The sequence below is a fragment of the Bufo bufo genome, chromosome 6 (assembly GCF_905171765.1).
Source record: "Bufo bufo chromosome 6, aBufBuf1.1, whole genome shotgun sequence".
NCBI classification, from domain to species: domain Eukaryota; kingdom Metazoa; phylum Chordata; class Amphibia; order Anura; family Bufonidae; genus Bufo; species Bufo bufo.
The window spans coordinates 370,051,971-370,070,069 of record NC_053394.1 but is presented as its reverse complement, the minus strand read 5'-3'; the positions used below and the strand labels follow the sequence as shown (position 1 = coordinate 370,070,069).

At 45.5% G+C, this 18,099-nt stretch overlaps 1 protein-coding gene across 4 annotated transcripts in view; it reads left to right on the top strand.

Moving 5' to 3' along the window:
- Positions 1-18,099, top strand: part of CCDC57 (coiled-coil domain containing 57) — a 96,877-nt gene that overhangs the window by 67,178 nt on the left and 11,600 nt on the right. For all 4 annotated transcript variants that reach the window (XM_040437604.1, XM_040437605.1, XM_040437603.1 and 1 more), the window contains 5 exons: positions 8,286-8,386; positions 9,788-9,988; positions 13,205-13,261; positions 15,047-15,257; positions 16,456-16,574. In XM_040437604.1, the coding sequence (XP_040293538.1) occupies positions 8,286-8,386; positions 9,788-9,988; positions 13,205-13,261; positions 15,047-15,257; positions 16,456-16,574 (689 nt within the window). The remainder of the gene's footprint in view (positions 1-8,285; positions 8,387-9,787; positions 9,989-13,204; positions 13,262-15,046; positions 15,258-16,455; positions 16,575-18,099) is intronic.

Genomic DNA, 18,099 nt, shown 5'->3' with positions numbered 1-18,099 from the left:
GATTGTTGGGCAGATTATTAGGGGGCGAACATTCATATGTTCCTAATAATCTGGTCCCGGCGAAACGCTTGTTCATTGGGTGAAACCATCGTTTACGAAGACACCTCAGTCATCGTTCCTCGGCAGCAGATCCTCGTGTGTAAACGGGGCTTTGCTGCCCAGAAACAATGAATCTGTATAGGGATGACCAGTAGCAGTATCTATCGTTCCTCCCCATACAGTGGAGGGGATCGCTGCATGTAAAGGTAGCACTTCACCTTCACTGACGAGTAGGCATTTGCAGGAAGGAATGATTCCTTTCTGATAATCGCCTGTTTCATCGGACGTGGAAACTAAAAGGGTTTTCCGAGATTTTTTTTTACTGATGACCTATTCTCTAGATGGGTCATTAGTATTTCATTCGTAGGGGTCCAACACCTGGGACCCCAGTCGATCAGCTGTTTTGAGACGGCACTGGCGCTCCTGTGAGCACCGCGGCCTTCTCGCAGCTTACCAAGCACAGTGCCTTACGTTGTTTAGCGGCTGTGCTTGGTATCAAACTCGGCCCCATTCACTTAAATGGGGCTGAGCTGCTCCTAGGCCATGTGACCGATGAACATGTTGTCACTGGCCTAAGGAAAGCTGCGAGAAAGCCGTGACGCTTACAGGAGCACTGCTGTCTGCTCAAACATCTGATCAGCGTGGGTTCTGGGTGTCAGACCCCCACTGATGACCTATCCAGAGGAAGTCACCAGTGTGAAAATCTTGGAAAAACCCCTTTAACTCAGCAACTCAAGATGGTCATAAACATTAGGAGAACATTGGCTAAACCAGGCAACCCTTTAATGTGTATAGTAGTACTGACTCTCCCCTGATAACAGATGTCAGGGAAAGAAAGAAGGGGTCGGGGATGCTAGATTTCAAGGAACATTGAGAACACATGCATGCTCTACCTAGCATATGGGGGAAGTCAGGAAATCAGTAAATTTTTATTGTTTTTTGATCATATTATAAGGTTAAATTTCATATGTTTAATTTAAAGAGGACCTTTCATCTGGCACAAAATTGTGAACTAAGTGTCATGATCTGTACAGCGGCGCCCAGGGATCTCACTGCACTTACTATTATCCCTGGGCGCCGCTCCGTTCTCCCGCTATGCCCTCCGGTATGTTCGGTCACTTGGTTATAGTAGGAGGACACTGCCCTTGTTCTCCTGGGCGTCTTCTTCTCCCAGGCTGTAGCGCTGGCCAATCGCAGCGCAGAGCTCACAGCCTGGGAGAAGAAGACGCCCAGGAGAACAAGGGCAGTCGCCTCCTACTATAACCAAGTCCCCTAAGTCTCCGCCTACTATAACCAAGTGACCGAACATACCGGAGGACATAGCGGGAGAATGGAGCGGCCCCTAGGGATAATAGTAAGTGGAGTGAGATCCCTTGGCGGCGCTGTACAGATCATGACACTTAGTTCACAATTTTTTGCCAGATGAAAGGAAAGGTCCTCTTCAACAATTGATCAGTAAACAGAACTTATACAACAGTTTCTTTGTATTATTGTTATTTGTTAATTAAAGTGTTTGAATTATATAATATTAGTGAGTGGAGAATAATTTGTCGTTATAACATCTGGTTATATGGATAACATACATATATACATACACACTCACTCGTGAATGTCCTACATACATATCCATACATTAACAACTACAAATAATTATATACGTTATCAATAACTCAAGTGATATTAAAATTAATAAGAGGGATAGGGGGTAGGTTGGACATGCCGATAGGAGTTAATGAATAGTTAATAACATTGATTTTGAATATGAATATAAACATGTGCACAGGCATTAAGTAACATAACTACATAACAGTTGGAATATATGTGCATATGTGTAAAAACGCGCACCCACATCCGCACACGTATGTATTCATACATCTATCTTAGATTGTCCACATATATGCATGCACACATGCCTGTATATACACACATCTACATATATATATCTATATATAATAAGCACAATATATTTGTAAAGACAATAGTGTACATGCGTACACATTATGTGCACACACCCACATTAGGGCTGCAACGATTAATCGACTTTATCGATAATATTCGATAAATGAATTTGTTGTCGACGAATCCAGTTATCGAATAATCGCCGATCGTTGCTATGCGGGCGGGCGGTTTACTTTAAATCAGCGCATCTTTATTTTATCTTACAATGAAGCTCCAGTAACAGGCAGAGCGGACGGCGGCGTAACGTCACTTACTCACGTGACTCGCCTGCATCCGCCTCCTTCATTCATAAAGTGGGCAGAGCAGGTGCATCACGTGAGTGAGTGACGTTACGCCGCCGCCCGCTCTGCCTGTTACCTGAGCTTTATTGTAAGGTAATAAAGATGCGCTGAGTAAAAGTTATTGCCAGAATAGTCTGCTGTGAGCAGCGGGGCCAGGGCTATTATGGGAGGGGGATCTGTGTATGGCACTGTTATGGGGAGGGGGATCTGTGCACTGTTATGCGGAGGGGGATCTGTGCACTGTTATGGGGAGGGGGATCTGTGGATGACACATATAGCATAAGATGCTATATAGTGTCATCCACAGATCCCCCCCCCCCCCTCCCCATAACAGTGCACAGATCCCCCATAACAGTGCCATCCACAGATCCCCTCCATAACAGTGCCATCCACAGATCCCCTCCATAACAGTGCCATCCACAGATCCCCTCCATAACAGTGCCATCCACAGATCCCCTCCATAACAGTGCCATCCACAGATCCCCTCCATAACAGTGCCATCCACAGATCCCCTCCATAACAGTGCCATCCACAGATCCCCTCCATAACAGTGCCATCCACAGATCCCCTCCATAACAGTGCCATCCACAGATCCCCTCCATAACAGTGCCATCCACAGATCCCCTCCATAACAGTGCCATCCACAGATCCCCGCCATAACAGTGCCATCCACAGATCCCCTCCATAACAGTGCCATCCACAGATCCCCTCCATAACAGTGCCATCCACAGATCCCCTCCATAACAGTGCCATCCACAGATCCCCTCCATAACAGTGCCATCCACAGATCCCCTCCATAACAGTGCCATCCACAGATCCCCCCCCATAACAGTGCCATCCACAGATCCCCCCCCATAACAGTGCCATCCACAGATCCCCCCCCCCCATAACAGTGCCATCCACAGATCCCCCCCCATAACAGTGCCATCCACAGATCCCCCCCCCCATAACAGTGCCATCCACAGATCCCCCCCCCATAACAGTGCCATCCACAGATCCCCCCCCCATAACAGTGCCATCCACAGATCCCCCCCCATAACAGTGCCATCCACAGATCCCCCCCCATAACAGTGCCATCCACAGATCCCCCCTTCATAACAGTGCCATCCACAGATCCCCCCTTCATACAGTGCCATCCACAGATCCCCCCCCATAACAGTGCCATCCACAGATCCCCCCCATAACAGTGCCATCCACAGATCCCCCCCATAACAGTGCCATCCACAGATCCCCCCCCCCCCCCCCATAACAGTGCCATCCACAGATCCCCCCCCCCCCATAACAGCGCCATCCACAGATCCCCCATAATAGTGTCATCCACAGATCCCCTATAACAGTGCCATCCACAGATCCCCTCCATAACAGTGCCATCCACAGATCCCCTCCATAACAGTGCCATCCACAGATCCCCTCCATAACAGTGCCATCCACAGATCCCCTCCATAACAGTGCCATCCACAGATCCCCTCCATAACAGTGCCATCCACAGATCCCCTCCATAACAGTGCCATCCACAGATCCCCGCCATAACAGTGCCATCCACAGATCCCCTCCATAACAGTGCCATCCACAGATCCCCTCCATAACAATGCCATCCACAGATCCCCTCCATAACAGTGCCATCCACAGATCCCCCCCCATAACAGTGCCATCCACAGATCCCCCCCCATAACAGTGCCATCCACAGATCCCCCCCCCCCATAACAGTGCCATCCACAGATCCCCCCCCCATAACAGTGCCATCCACAGATCCCCCCCCCCCATAACAGTGCCATCCACAGATCCCCCCCCCCATAACAGTGCCATCCACAGATCCCCCCCCATAACAGTGCCATCCACAGATCCCCCCCCATAACAGTGCCATCCACAGATCCCCCCTTCATAACAGTGCCATCCACAGATCCCCCCTTCATAACAGTGCCATCCACAGATCCCCCCCCATAACAGTGCCATCCACAGATCCCCCCCCATAACAGTGCCATCCACAGATCCCCCCCCCATAACAGTGCCATCCACAGATCCCCCCCATAACAGTGCCATCCACAGATCCCCCCCCATAACAGTGCCATCCACAGATCCCCCCCCCCCCATAACAGTGCCATCCACAGATCCCCCCCCCCATAACAGCGCCATCCACAGATCCCCCATAATAGTGTCATCCACAGATCCCCTATAACAGTGCCATCCACAATTTGTTTTAATATGGCCTTTGAACATCATTTTTCAAGTAAAATCATATAAACCTCTTTGTTTTGTAATTTTGGTTTTTTTTCCCGATTAATCGATTAAATTATCGACAACTAATCGATTATTCAAATAATCGTTAGCTGCAGCCCTAACCCACATATATATTTATCTTTAATATTTAAGGATTAGTTATTATATATTTTTATAATATAGATAGAACAGGTAAATAATATCAACATTAGTCTGGAAAATAATCTATGATTAAGGGAAATCAGTTTGGTCTGGTACCTAGATAGATAGTTAGGGTTCTATAAAGACCAATATTTTTTCGTTTTTCTCAGATAGTGAATATGATGTAAGGGTCCATTCACACGTCCGTAATTTGGGGACCCATTCACTTTCAATGGGGCTGGAACGGATGCAAATCCACATTTCCAGGATCCGCATCCGTTTTTTCGGGTTCCGCATCCGTTTTTTCGGGATCCGCAATTTCGTTCCTGGAAAAAATAGAACATGTCCTATTCTTGTCCGCAATTGCGGACCAGCAAAGGCATTTTCTATTAGGGTCCATTCACACGTCCGTTGTTTCTTTCCTGATCTGTTCCGTTTTTTGCGGAACAGATCTGGACCAGATCTGGACCCATTCATTTTCAATGGGTCCTGAAAAAAAATCAGACATTGAGCTGTCCGATTTTTTTCAGGACCCATTGAAAATGAATTGGTCCATATCTGGTCCAGATCTGTTCCGCAAAAAACTGAACAGATCAGGAAAGAAACAACGGACGTGTGAATGGACCCTTATAGTGTCTGTGATGTGCGGATCCGCAATTTGCGGATCGCACATTGCAGGTGTCCGTGTTTTGCGGATCCGTAAAACACTTACGGACGTGTGAATGGACCCTAAATGTCATTTCCATACTGTATGCGTGTGAGACCGATGTCCATACTTCTGAGATGGTGAGGATTTCTGGACTTTGTGCTATGAGGCTTCTTGCGGCCAGTATTATATGGGATCCCACTGGTTGATTTGGTAGAAAACAGAAGGCAAAGTCTGGAGATGGTTGAATCTTTATATGGAGCATCTTGTTAGTTTTTTGATTCCCGTTTTCCAAAATGTTTGAATTCTTGGGCCTGACCACCATAGATGTAGATGGGTTCCTTGAGCTCCACAGTTTTTCCAGCATAGATCAGAGTAGCTGGGGTCAATGTGGTTTAGTTTTACCGGTGTCAGATGCCATCTCAGGAGTATTTCTCGGGAGAGTTCACACTGGTGCATCCTTTGGATATTTCATTAGTCCAGTTGAACGCAGATCTCCAATTTTTTGGAGGAATAGGTTGTTCCTAGGCAGTGGCGTACACACAATCCATGGGGGCCCCGGTGCGAAACTGATCCATGGGGCCCCCCCTGGTATAAGTTATACATCTTCTTGTATATAGTGATATGGAGAATGCTGGTATAACCTGGGTATCTCCTGTATATAATTGTATATGTACAGCTGGTATAAATTATAAATCTTCTGGTATTTAGTGATATAGACCATGCTGGTATAACCTGGTATCTCCTTATCTGATTTTATATGTACAGCTGGTATAAGTTATACATCTTAATATACCAGAAGATGTATAACTTATACCAGGCCAGCTCACATATAATAATATACAGAACATACCAAGGCCAGATAGTAACTATAAGGCTCCATTCACACGTCCGCAATGTGTTTTGCGGATCCACGGAGCCGCAAAACACGGACAGCGGCAATGTGCGTTCCGCATTTTGCGGACCGCACATTGCTGGCACTATAGAATATGCCTTTTGTGATGGACTGTGGCTCTGTTGGCGTGGTATAATGTGCCGCAATATGCTACTGCTGGCCCTGCCTTCCATTAATTTGGACCCAACTACATAACGGGGCCACTTCTAGTATTTTTTTTTTTTCCAGAGCCACTTTAAGTTCTCAGTCCACCCCTGATGGCCAGCGTCATAAAATGCAACAAAAGTGGTAATAAAACATTAATAAATGAATATATAAATTTAATAAAACATTTATAAATCTCCCCCAGTGTCTTTCTGGCAAGTCCTCCTGCACACAACCGTAACCATATTTCGGATCCACAAAATACGCATACCTTCTGTGTGCACTCTGCATTTTTCTCACTCCAATCACTAGAAATGGCGATTCTCATCTGCAGAATTGGGCATTTTCTATAATTTGCGGATCAGACATACGCATGCAGACAGAAATCGTATAAAGGGCAGTGCCCGTCAGAGGGTGCCAGGGAGCACAGGGAAAAACATCCCACTGTAGAAAGAACGTGAGCTATGTGGTTCACCCTGAGGCATGATGGGAGTAAAGCCAACATTACAAGTATATTTAGCAAAACCTGCTTTAAAAAAAATGAGCTATGGCTGTAAGTTGTAGTCCACTCTTCTACTCATTATTTTAGACTCTCCAAATGTTAGATGATGAATCTGCCCAAAATCCATCTCCGCAAACAAGTCTGCAAAATGCAGAATAAAATATCTGATGGAATAAGTTAAATTCACCACTATTATTACATCGGCGGGGGTCCGAGTCCCTGCACCCCCACCGTTCAAGGGGCCGCTGTGCTCTCCGGAGCTCTGTTAAGGGTACTTTCACACTAGCGTTTTTGGTTTACGGTATTCAGTTCCGTCCTAGGGGCTCAATACCGGAAAAAAACTGATCAGTTTTATCCTAATGCATTCTGAATGTAGAGCAATCCATTCAGGATGCATCAGTTCAGTCCCTGTTACGTTTTTTGGACGAACAAAATACCGCAGCATGCTGCAGTTTTATCTCCGGCCAAGAATACTGATCACTTACCGTAATGCCAGATCCGGCATTAATTTACATTGAAGTGTATTAGTGCCAGATCCGGCATTAATTTACATTGAAGTGTATTAGTGCCGGATCCGGCATTAAGTGTTCCGGCAAAACGGATCCGGCTTTCCCGTCTGCGCATGCGCAGACCTTTAAAAGTGCTAAAAAATAATAATACCGGATCCATTTTTCCGGATGACACTGGAGAGACTGATCCGGTATTTCAATGCATCCGGATCAGTCTGACAAATGCCATCAGTTTGCCTCCGGATTGCCGGCGGAACTGCCTGCCGGAATCCTCTGCCGCAAGTGTGAAAGTACCCTAAGTCTGTCCTTTCCAAGCTCCGCACTGTACATTGTATAGTGGGTATGTTTGGTATTACAGTGCACCCACTTTCACTTCTGTGCGGCTGATCTGCCCCTAGGCAGGTGACGTCACATGGCCTAGGAAGAGGCCGCGGGTTCACAGAGTGCCAGCCTCTTCTAACAGCCGATTGGCATGGGATCCTGGGTGTCGGACTCCCGTTGTTCTGATATTCATGACTGGATAATCCCTCTAAAGTACAGGTACCTGGCTCAATGTAAAGCATATCTATGAAGTGTATTTATTTAAAGTGTAACTTTAAAAAAAAAAAAATTGATATGTGAGAGACATATCAAAGGTTTTGATCGGTGGGGGTCTGAGCGCTAAGACCCCCACTGATCCCTAGAACGAGGAGAGGGAAGCACGCACATGCTGCACTCCCCTCGCTACTCTCCATAAGTCTACTCTCCGTCTCTATTCCGTCCACAGCAGCGAGGGGAGAGAGTGAGAGATATGCACATGCTTTACTTTCCTCATTCTAGAGATCGGTGGGGGTCTCAGCACTCAGACCCCCACCATTCACAACTTTTGATGTGTCTCTATGAGATATCAAAAGTTTTTTGAAAAGTTGGTGACAGTTGAAATGTACTTGTGTTATGTTCTGCTTTATTTCAGGCGCGTTGAGAGCTGACAAGGTTGCATCAGCTGCGGCTTCTAAGAAACTGGAAGCAAGAGCCGCTCACCTCGAGTCTCTGGTTACAGAAGTCACTCAGAAGGTATAGTCATAAATGCACTAATGCGCTAAGAAAAACTCTGCTGCGCCTAGCACAGGGCCTGGGGGTGAACACTACGTGCCGTTCAGTCCCGATGTCAAGCATGCACCCGGCACTAGGCATAGCACAATCTGTTTTCCCCGCAGCATTTACACCATTAAGGTTTGTTCATATTCTGCAGATTTTTAATTTAGGTTTGCAGGTATAATATTGCAGGCCATGTATGACAGTATTTTTTCCGGCAGGAGTGAACGTACACTTCAAGTGGAAATGTTTCCCAGACAAAGCAAAGATTTTAATTTACATGTGATTTGGGGACAGAGGGAAAATGCTGTGTGGGTGAGGCTATAGGTGCTGGTCGTGAGGAAGTTGGGTCACAGTCACAACGTGCCCAAGAACCGTGCGGCCTCGCAAAACACTGCGTCATTTTAATAGCTTGTTAGAAACGGATTATCTATTGAGTGTCCGGTACTAATGGCCCAAAAAACGGCGCAAATCAAGAACTCGTTTCTAATGAGCTTATAGGATACCTTGGAGGCTCGCATGGCCAAGCGGCTCTCAGCTGCACCATTGCCGCCATCAGAGAGATTGTACGCCTTAAAGGGGATCTGTTACCATGATCCTGGACTATCTACAGTAATTAGTGTTGAGCGAATCCAGCTCTGGATCCTAGATCCAAAGACGATTCGTTCAAAACTTCGTTTGAATGCTGTGCGGAGATTTGTCTCCATACAGCATTCAAATGTATGGGCTCCGGAGAGGCAAGTTCGTTATCACCGAAGTCTTCGCAGGACTTCAGTGAATAACTTCGGGATTTGATTTTTCAACTTGAAAATGGTTTAAAGGTTTAAAAATCGATAGCCAAAGTTTTGTTTTTTTATAATCTTTTTATTGTAATTTTTAATGATCGTACATATAATCAAAAGATATAACAAATACAAGTCATAAAACAAAAAAAGAGAATAAAAAATATATTCTGTAAATATATAACTTAACATCAATATTAGCCAAAGTTATTCACCGGTGATAACTCGCCGGCGCCCACACATTTTAATGCTTTTAAAACGAATTGAAACGAGGTTTGGAGCGAATCCAATTTAGATCTAGGATCCAAAGCTCGATTCGCTCAACCCGAACAGTAATCCTCTAGTAGTGCTGTAGACAAGGAGCCCAGATCTCTGGATTTCCTACTTCCCCCTGTTCCTCTACTGTCATCACTCAGTTTCACTTTGGTTGCACTGAAATACACAGTCAGGTCTGCTGTGCTGTGCTAATACAACGCAGAGGACTCCTGTGCACATGCGCAGCAGTCCTGACAAGATCCTGGTGACAGATTCCCTTCAACCAAGGGCTAAACTGAAGCATTGGTGACATAAATGTCTGTTTTATCTTCTAATTCTCCAGGTCCAGCAGAAACAGGCAGAAATCGATCAGCTGCAGTTCCAGTTGAACAGCGAGACGCGTCACAGCCGATCCACCATCTCCAGCCTGCGGCAGAGGCAGGCCGAACTAGAAATGCAGCTGACTGAGGCTCGCAAAGAGGCAGAGGAATTTTTTAAAGGGAACTTAAAGCAAAACCTGGAAGCAGTGGAACTTGGAAATGAGGTTTGACAAAGCTACATTCATTTACTGGATTGTGCCTGCTCAGGTCCTATTCTATCAGGACCTAGTGATTACCTACCTTATTAACACGTAGGAACCCCCTGAATAATGTCTCAGCTGCTGAGGACCTACTTTATAGGGGTTGTCCTGTTTCTGATATTGATGACCAGTCCTCAGGATAGGTCGTCAGTTTCAGATTGGAGTGGGTCCGAAACATGGCACCCCCGCCCATAAGCAGTTTGAAGAGACCCCAGCGCTTGTATGAGCACTGCATTCACTTCACTGTTTACCTGCATCGCATCGTCGAGCAGTGTAATTGCATCTCCTCCATCCTATTTACTTGAATGGGAAAGAGCAGTTTTACTTGCACTCAGTCCCATTCAAGTGAGTGGGACAGAAAAGGTGTAATTGCACTGCTTGCCGCTGAGCAGGTAACCGTGAAGAGAACTCGGTGCTCATACAAGTGCTGTCGTCTCCTCATACAGCTGATCGGCGGGGGTGCCGGGAGTCAGACACCCGCTGATCTGCTATTAATGACCTATCCGGAGATTATCTGATCAATATCAGAAACTGGACAATTCCTTTAACTTCATGAAGCTTGTAACAGCAATACCCCTGTGTACCCAGTAGGTGGCAGTGAGAAATAGTTGAAGCCTATTTTATGACTACTGGGGTTCATTTTTCATTTCACTTTGCCAGTTATGTGCAGGGTCACATTGATAAGACTTCTGGGCATTCAGCACCAGATAGTCACCCATGCTGATATAGTACTATTGTATAAGTGGAGGCTCCCACTAAGACCCTCTCTTCCATTTTCTTGCTCAGCAATATTACTACTGGAAACTGATTGTTGTCCAGGATCTTCATTAGTTCCTATAACTGAAGCCCTTTTGTAGAACATCATTGTATATGCATCATTTTTGATGACCTTGGTTTACGTACAGTTTTCTGTGTTTTTAACCCTTACAGCATGCTATCGTGGGACAGCTACCACTCTATTCCATGCATTCCCACTTTAACATTAGATATTATGTTTGGTTTTCTTATAAGGTAGGCATCATAGTTAACATGCCTGCATGGGAAAGGTCAATGCTGTGGTCACTAGGAACCTTTAAAAAAAACAACTCCTAAAGTGATGCATATGTTTTGCTGGGGTCTTCCCTTAGGATTTCCTACTGTATAGTAATGTATAATTACAGTGTGCAAATTCTAAGCTTATATAGATTTCTTCACTTAAAGGACATCTGTCAGCAGATTTGTTCCTATGACACCGGCTGACCTGTTACATGTGCGCTCGGCAGCTGAAGACATCTGTGTTGGTCCCATGTTCATATGTGTCCGCATTGCTGAGAAGAAGGTTTTAATATATGCAAATGAGCCTCTAGGAGCAACGGAGGCGTTACCATTGCACTTAGAAACTCTGCTCTCCCTGCCACTGCTTCGCTCTCTGCACTGTGATTGACAGGACTAGGCAGTGAAGATGTCATCACTCCTGGTCCTGTCAATCAAAGTGGACAGGGCTCGGCAGTTGCATAGAGAGCAGAACCTGTAGGTGTAACTGCTACGCCCCCGTTGCTCCTAGAGGCTCATTTGCATATATTGAAACTTTATTTTCTCAGCAATGCGGGCACATATCAACATGGGACAAACACAGATGTCTTCAGCTGCCAAGCGCCCATGTAACAGGTCTGCCAGTTTCATAGGTAGAAATCTGCTGACAGATGCCGTTTAATCAGTTTTGAAAGAGAACATTAAATTGCTGCAGTTACAGCCTCCATAGTGGCTGTCACCCCTTTCCTGAATGGCCGATCTGCCTGGTAACGACTCACAATGTAACCAGGCCAGTTTGCCATACAGGCCGGCTGGGTGATGGACTGTATGGAAGCTGAGATCGGCATGGGAAACACGGTCCATGTGTTGGCTGCATCTCCCAGGCCAACCGTGGCTCCCCTGACTGCATCATAGTGATTCAGTCTCTATCCGATCGTGGGTCTATTGTACTGTCATCATCATCATCATCCCCATCATCATCATCATCCCCATCATCATCATCATCATCATCATCCCCACCATCATCATCATCCCCACCATCATCATCATCCCCACCATCATCATCATCCCCACCATCATCATCATCATCCCCACCATCATCCCCACCATCATCATCATCCCCACCATCATCATCATCATCATCCCCACCATCATCATCATCATCATCCCCACCATCATCATCATCATCATCCCCACCATCATCATCATCATCATCATCCCCACCATCATCATCATCATCATCATCCCCACCATCATCATCATCATCATCATCCCCACCATCATCATCATCATCATCCCCACCATCATCATCATCATCATCCCCACCAGTATCATCATCATCATCCCCACCATCATCATCATCCCCACCAGTATCATCATCATCATCCCCACCATCATCATCATCATCATCCCCACCATCATCATCATCATCATCCCCACCATCATCATCATCATCATCCCCACCATCATCATCATCATCATCCCCACCATCATCATCATCCCCACCATCATCATCATCCCCACCATCATCATCATCATCATCATCATCATCCCCACCATCATCATCATCATCATCCCCACCATCATCATCATCATCATCCCCACCATCATCATCATCATCCCCACCACCATCATCCCCACCATCATCATCATCATCCCCACCACCATCATCCCCACCATCATCATCATCATCCCCACCACCATCATCCCCACCATCAGATATGAACTGACTGGATCATAAAATACTATGATGCAGTTAGTTCAGGTCAGGGGAGCCACGATCAGCCCAGGAGATGCCGCCAACACATTCAGCGTGTTTCTCGGGCCGATCACTGTCATGTGCATGAGGCCTTAGTTAGGACAACGGTGAAAGATTCTATTACTTTCCGCTGGAGCCGCCATCGTTTTTGGCAAGAACATACTGTCCTCACACAGCCGGGTAACACTGAGAATGCTGTGGATCCTTCAGTGTTTCCATGCACGCAGCGCTCCTGGTTATCCTCCGTCCAGGAAACTCCCCCCTTCTCTGGGTCGGTAAGGTTCCCCAGATATGGGACCCCCATGATTCTTGTGATAGGGCACATTATAGCGACTTTTAACCTCGCTTTGGCTTAGATCCCATAATAACATTTCAAGTGAACATCTCTGATTTGTCCCTCAAAAATATAGGTTTCGGCACTGAAGCTGGAGCTGGCCAGTCAGCGGGTCCCGGTGGTCCTCAGCGAGGTATGTATTTGTCTTGTAGCTGCACAGAAACTCTTCTGCCATTGCACAGACCACTTGTTTTCTGCTGGCACTTGGCGGCACTGCCCAGCCACAGGTGTATATGGTATTCATGAAGTTCTCCAGGGAACCAGGTCATTAAAGGCAGTCTTGTACACTGCGTGCAGAATTATTAGGCAAATGAGTATTTTGACCACATCATCCTCTTTATGCATGTTGTCTTACTCCAAGCTGTATAGGCTCGAAAGCCTACTACCAATTAAGCATATTAGGTGATGTGCATCTCTGTAATGAGAAGGGGTGTGGTCTAATGACATCAACACCCTATATTAGGTGTGCATAATTATTAGGCAACTTCCTTTCCTTTGGCAAAATGGGTCAAAAGAAGGACTTGACAGGCTCAGAAAAGTCAAAAATAGTGAGATATCTTGCAGAGGGATGCAGCACTCTTAAAATTGCAAAGCTTCTGAAGCGTGATCATCGAACAATCAAGCGTTTCATTCAAAATAGTCAACAGGGTCGCAAGAAGCGTGTGGAAAAACCAAGGCGCAAAATAATTGCCCATGAACTGAGAAAAGTCAAGCGTGCAGCTGCCAAGATGCCACTTGCCACCAGTTTGGCCATATTTCAGAGCTGCAACATCACTGGAGTGCCCAAAAGCACAAGGTGTGCAATACTCAGAGACATGGCCAAGGTAAGAAAGGCTGAAAGACGACCACCACTGAACAAGACACACAAGCTGAAACGTCAAGACTGGGCCAAGAAATATCTCAAGACTGATTTTTCTAAGGTTTTATGGACTGATGAAATGAGAGTGAGTCTTGATGGGCCAGATGGATGGGCCCGTGGCTGGATTGGTAAAGGGCAGAGAGCTCCAGTCCGACTCAGACGCCAGCAAGGTGGAGGTGGAGTACTGGTTTGGGCTGGTATAATCAAAGATGAGCTTGTGGGGCCTTTTCGGGTTGATGATGGAGTCAAGCTCAACTCCCAGTCCTACTGCCAGTTTCTGGAAGACACCTTCTTCAAGCAGTGGTACAGGAAGAAGTCTGCATCCTTCAAGAAAAACATTATTTTCATGCAGGACAATGCTCCATCACACGCGTCCAAGTACTCCACAGCGTGGCTGGCAAGAAAGGGTATAAAAGAAGAAAATCTAATGACATGGCCTCCTTGTTCACCTGATCTGAACCCCATTGAGAACCTGTGGTCCATCATCAAATGTGAGATTTACAAGGAGGAAAAACAGTACACCTCTCTGAACAGTGTCTGGGAGGCTGTGGTTGCTGCTGCACGCAATGTTGATGGTGAACAGATCAAAACACTGACAGAATCCATGGATGGCAGGCTTTTGAGTGTCCTTGCAAAGAAAGGTGGCTATATTGGTCACTGATTTGTTTTTGTTTTGTTTTTGAATGTCAGAAATGTATATTTGTGAATGTTGAGATGTTATATTGGTTTCACTGGTAAAAATAAATAATTGAAATGGGTATATATTTGTTTTTTGTTAAGTTGCCTAATAATTATGCACAGTAATAGTCACCTGCACACACAGATATCCCCCTAAAATAGCTAAAACTAAAAACAAACTAAAAACTACTTCCAAAAATATTCAGCTTTGATATTAATGAGTTTTTTGGGTTCATTGAGAACATTGTTGTTGTTCAATAATAAAATTAATCCTCAAAAATACAACTTGCCTAATAATTCTGCACTCCCTGTATATTTAGAAAAGATTTAACCCCTTGCTATCTCTTTGTGTTAGTGACCCAAGTATTCCTTTGCTTTTAGACAGCAACTGTAAAGGAACTTCGGGAAGAGAACCTGACCCTTCGGCAGCAGCTGGTGGCCCTCACGTGCCCAGGTGGTGGTCCTACTAACCCTTACATGCTAAGAAACAATCTGAAGGAAGCTGTGAAGAAAATATCTCAGCTGAGTTTGGAGAAACAGCAGCTGATTGACATGGGGAACAGACTGCGGGCAGAACTGGCGGGGGCAGAAGGTGAATTAGTAGGATTATAAAAAGATGTTGTTAAACGGTAACCTTCTTTTCATTTTTTCCCTGAAATCTACAGCGTAAGCAGTGATAAAAAAAAAGCCCAAACTTTGTAATATGTGTGTTACAGAAAAATGTCTCTGTCTCCACTTATCAGCCACTTCTTCACGTCCCCTTGCCTCCACACTGATCACTCATATTCAGTTCACTCGCAGAATCCATGTGAGAGGCAGAGAGGGAAAGGATTATCAGCTTCACTGAGAGATCAGGTTACAGCTGCTATCCATCGAAGTCTATGGAGAGAGAAGAGGAGGCAGCAGCTGCAGAGAGACACGCAATGAGGGTACCAGTGCTTTAGAGAGTAGTTGGTCCAGTGTCCATTTAGACAAAGATGAGGGTCCTGACGAAAGGGCCTCCATCAACTTTAATCAGAGGCGCTATCCTCAGGAAAAATAGCCAGTGAGTAGTTAGCTTGTTGTTGGAGGTGCAGCTACCTAAACCCCTAGCGATCACCAGCTGGAAGTGGCCACACATTTCCCATGAATCTGGTGCCACATGTAATAAGACCTATGTCAAGGGTTTGTCTGGAAGAGATCTCTGCTTGTAGTCATTGAATGGGAACATACATTGCAACTAGAGGCTGAAAAGCTGTCCTGGTCAAGTGATGACTAGTGTTGAGCGAACTTCTGTTTTCAAGTTCGGCGTGCAAGGTTCGGGATATCTAAGAATTCCGTTATGGATTCCGCTACCACGGACCATAACAGACTTCTTAGATAACCCGAACCTTGAAAACAGAAGTTTGCTCATCCCTAGTGATGACCACACGGCTGCGGCTCGTCGCAGTACAGTTCTCAGAGCTTTCCCTTGCACAAACAATGAGGGTTCCCATTCAATGGCTGCAAGCAGAAATCTTAAAAACGGTAAAGGAATTGTACAGAAAGTATAGCTTTTCTTAACAGAGTGGATAGCTTTATTAGTGAAAATGGATAACCCCTTTAAATCTCATCCATTTATTACTATGATTTTTTATTTTATTTTTAAAGATATTTATAGGTCATTGGTTCGAGCTTCCTGAATTCGGAACATAATTCAGTGGTGTTCCATTGATGCTGTTTGCTGGCCGTCCCCTCAGTAATCTTGGTCACTTTTCATATAGATATATGGTCAACGTAGACTGTGTATTATTAAATGCTCCTTTCTGCAGGAAACACTTCAAAGGCTTCTGTTCCTCCTGTTGTCCAGACTCCTTCTAAACTTCAGGCAGCAGAAATGCAGAATCGCCTGTCAGCGCTAGAGGGTCTACAGTACCAGCTCACCTCTCAGGTAGGCCATAAGGCTTCTGCTAGAATATTAGCAGAAAAGAAAAAAAAATATCTAGTATAATGAAGTACCGTATTGTCCTCTCTATAGTGGCTAAAAAAAAAGATTTCCTCCGTGTGTGTTCATGTTCTCTAATTTGCATGTATAACGGCTACGTAGATCCACAAAAAATGGGAATGTGTGCATGGCCCCATAGGAATGAATGGATCAATATGCTGTCCTCCACAAATACGTCCATATTATAATACGGGGGGGGGGGGGGGTTAATGGTGGTAGTATCCTAGAGTAGAAGAGGGGATAATAGGGGCAGCTGCTGGCATGAAGGAGAGGCATTGGCCGGGGCTCAGCTTCCTCAGATCGTTGCCGGATAGAGGGAGAACTGTGCAGCTCTCAACAGCCGTATAGTTCTCTCAATGATCAGGCAGAGTGCTCTATGTAATATACGTAGTAGGACTTATTCACCAGTGACGGGTGTTTGTATGTGTTCTGCACATACCGTACATGGATACACTGATTTTAATGTGTTTGTGCACTCGTTTTGTTTTTCAACTGGCCATGGGTCAGTGGAAAAACAGCGGAAGCAGGCACTGCTTTGGTCCATGTTGTGACCCAAACACGGCCAGTAAGTCTATGGGTCTGTGAAAACTACAGACAGAGGGGGAAGGAGTTCTGAAAAATGAAAGGTAGATTCTGATTGGTTGCTTTGAGCAACTAAGCCAGTTTTCCTTTGTACCAGTTTTGATAAATCTCCCCTAGAATATGGATGGCATATATTCTGTAAATCCTTTTTTTTTTTAGCCTAGCCGTGCATGTATAATACGGATGACACACAGAGAGCACGCCCCCTGAGCGGTCAGCTTGAAATAAATGTAGTAGGTGCAGGGGCGTTGCTAGGTTAAAACATTCAGGCCTGGGCCCCTGATGTTTTGTCCTAGGCCCCAAATGTACTGCCTGCCAGCTAGATACAACTGTATTGCCCTCCTCAATGCCCTGCAAGATCTGAAGGACCTGTAATGACATCACAGTCCATGTGATCAGTTCTGAATGCAGTAGCTGAAAAGGACCGGCGATGATGTCACCATCATGTGACCAGTGCAGGAGAGGAGGCTCAGCAGTGAAGAGAAGTCCTGGGAAGAAGCTGTGGTGAGGTCTGCTACATGAGGAGAGGTAAGTGAAGGGGTAGATTACTCAGTGTGAGAGGTAGAGCAATGTTGGGAGTTGTAGTTATTTAACTGGGACTGTATGTTAAGGCTAAAGAGAGCAAAGTTATTTACATGGGACAGTGAGGTGGAGTGATGTTATTTACATGGGAATGCATGTTAGAGGTGGCTGGGGCAGGGTGATGTTATTTACATAGGACTATATGTTGAAGGCGGCTGTGGGAGGGAGTGATATTATTTACATGGGACTGAATGTTGAGGGGGTAATTTTATTTACATGGGACTGCATGTTGGAGGTGCCTGCAGAGGGGGTGATTTTATTTACATGGGACTGTATGTTGAAGGTGTCTGGGGGATGGAGTGATGTT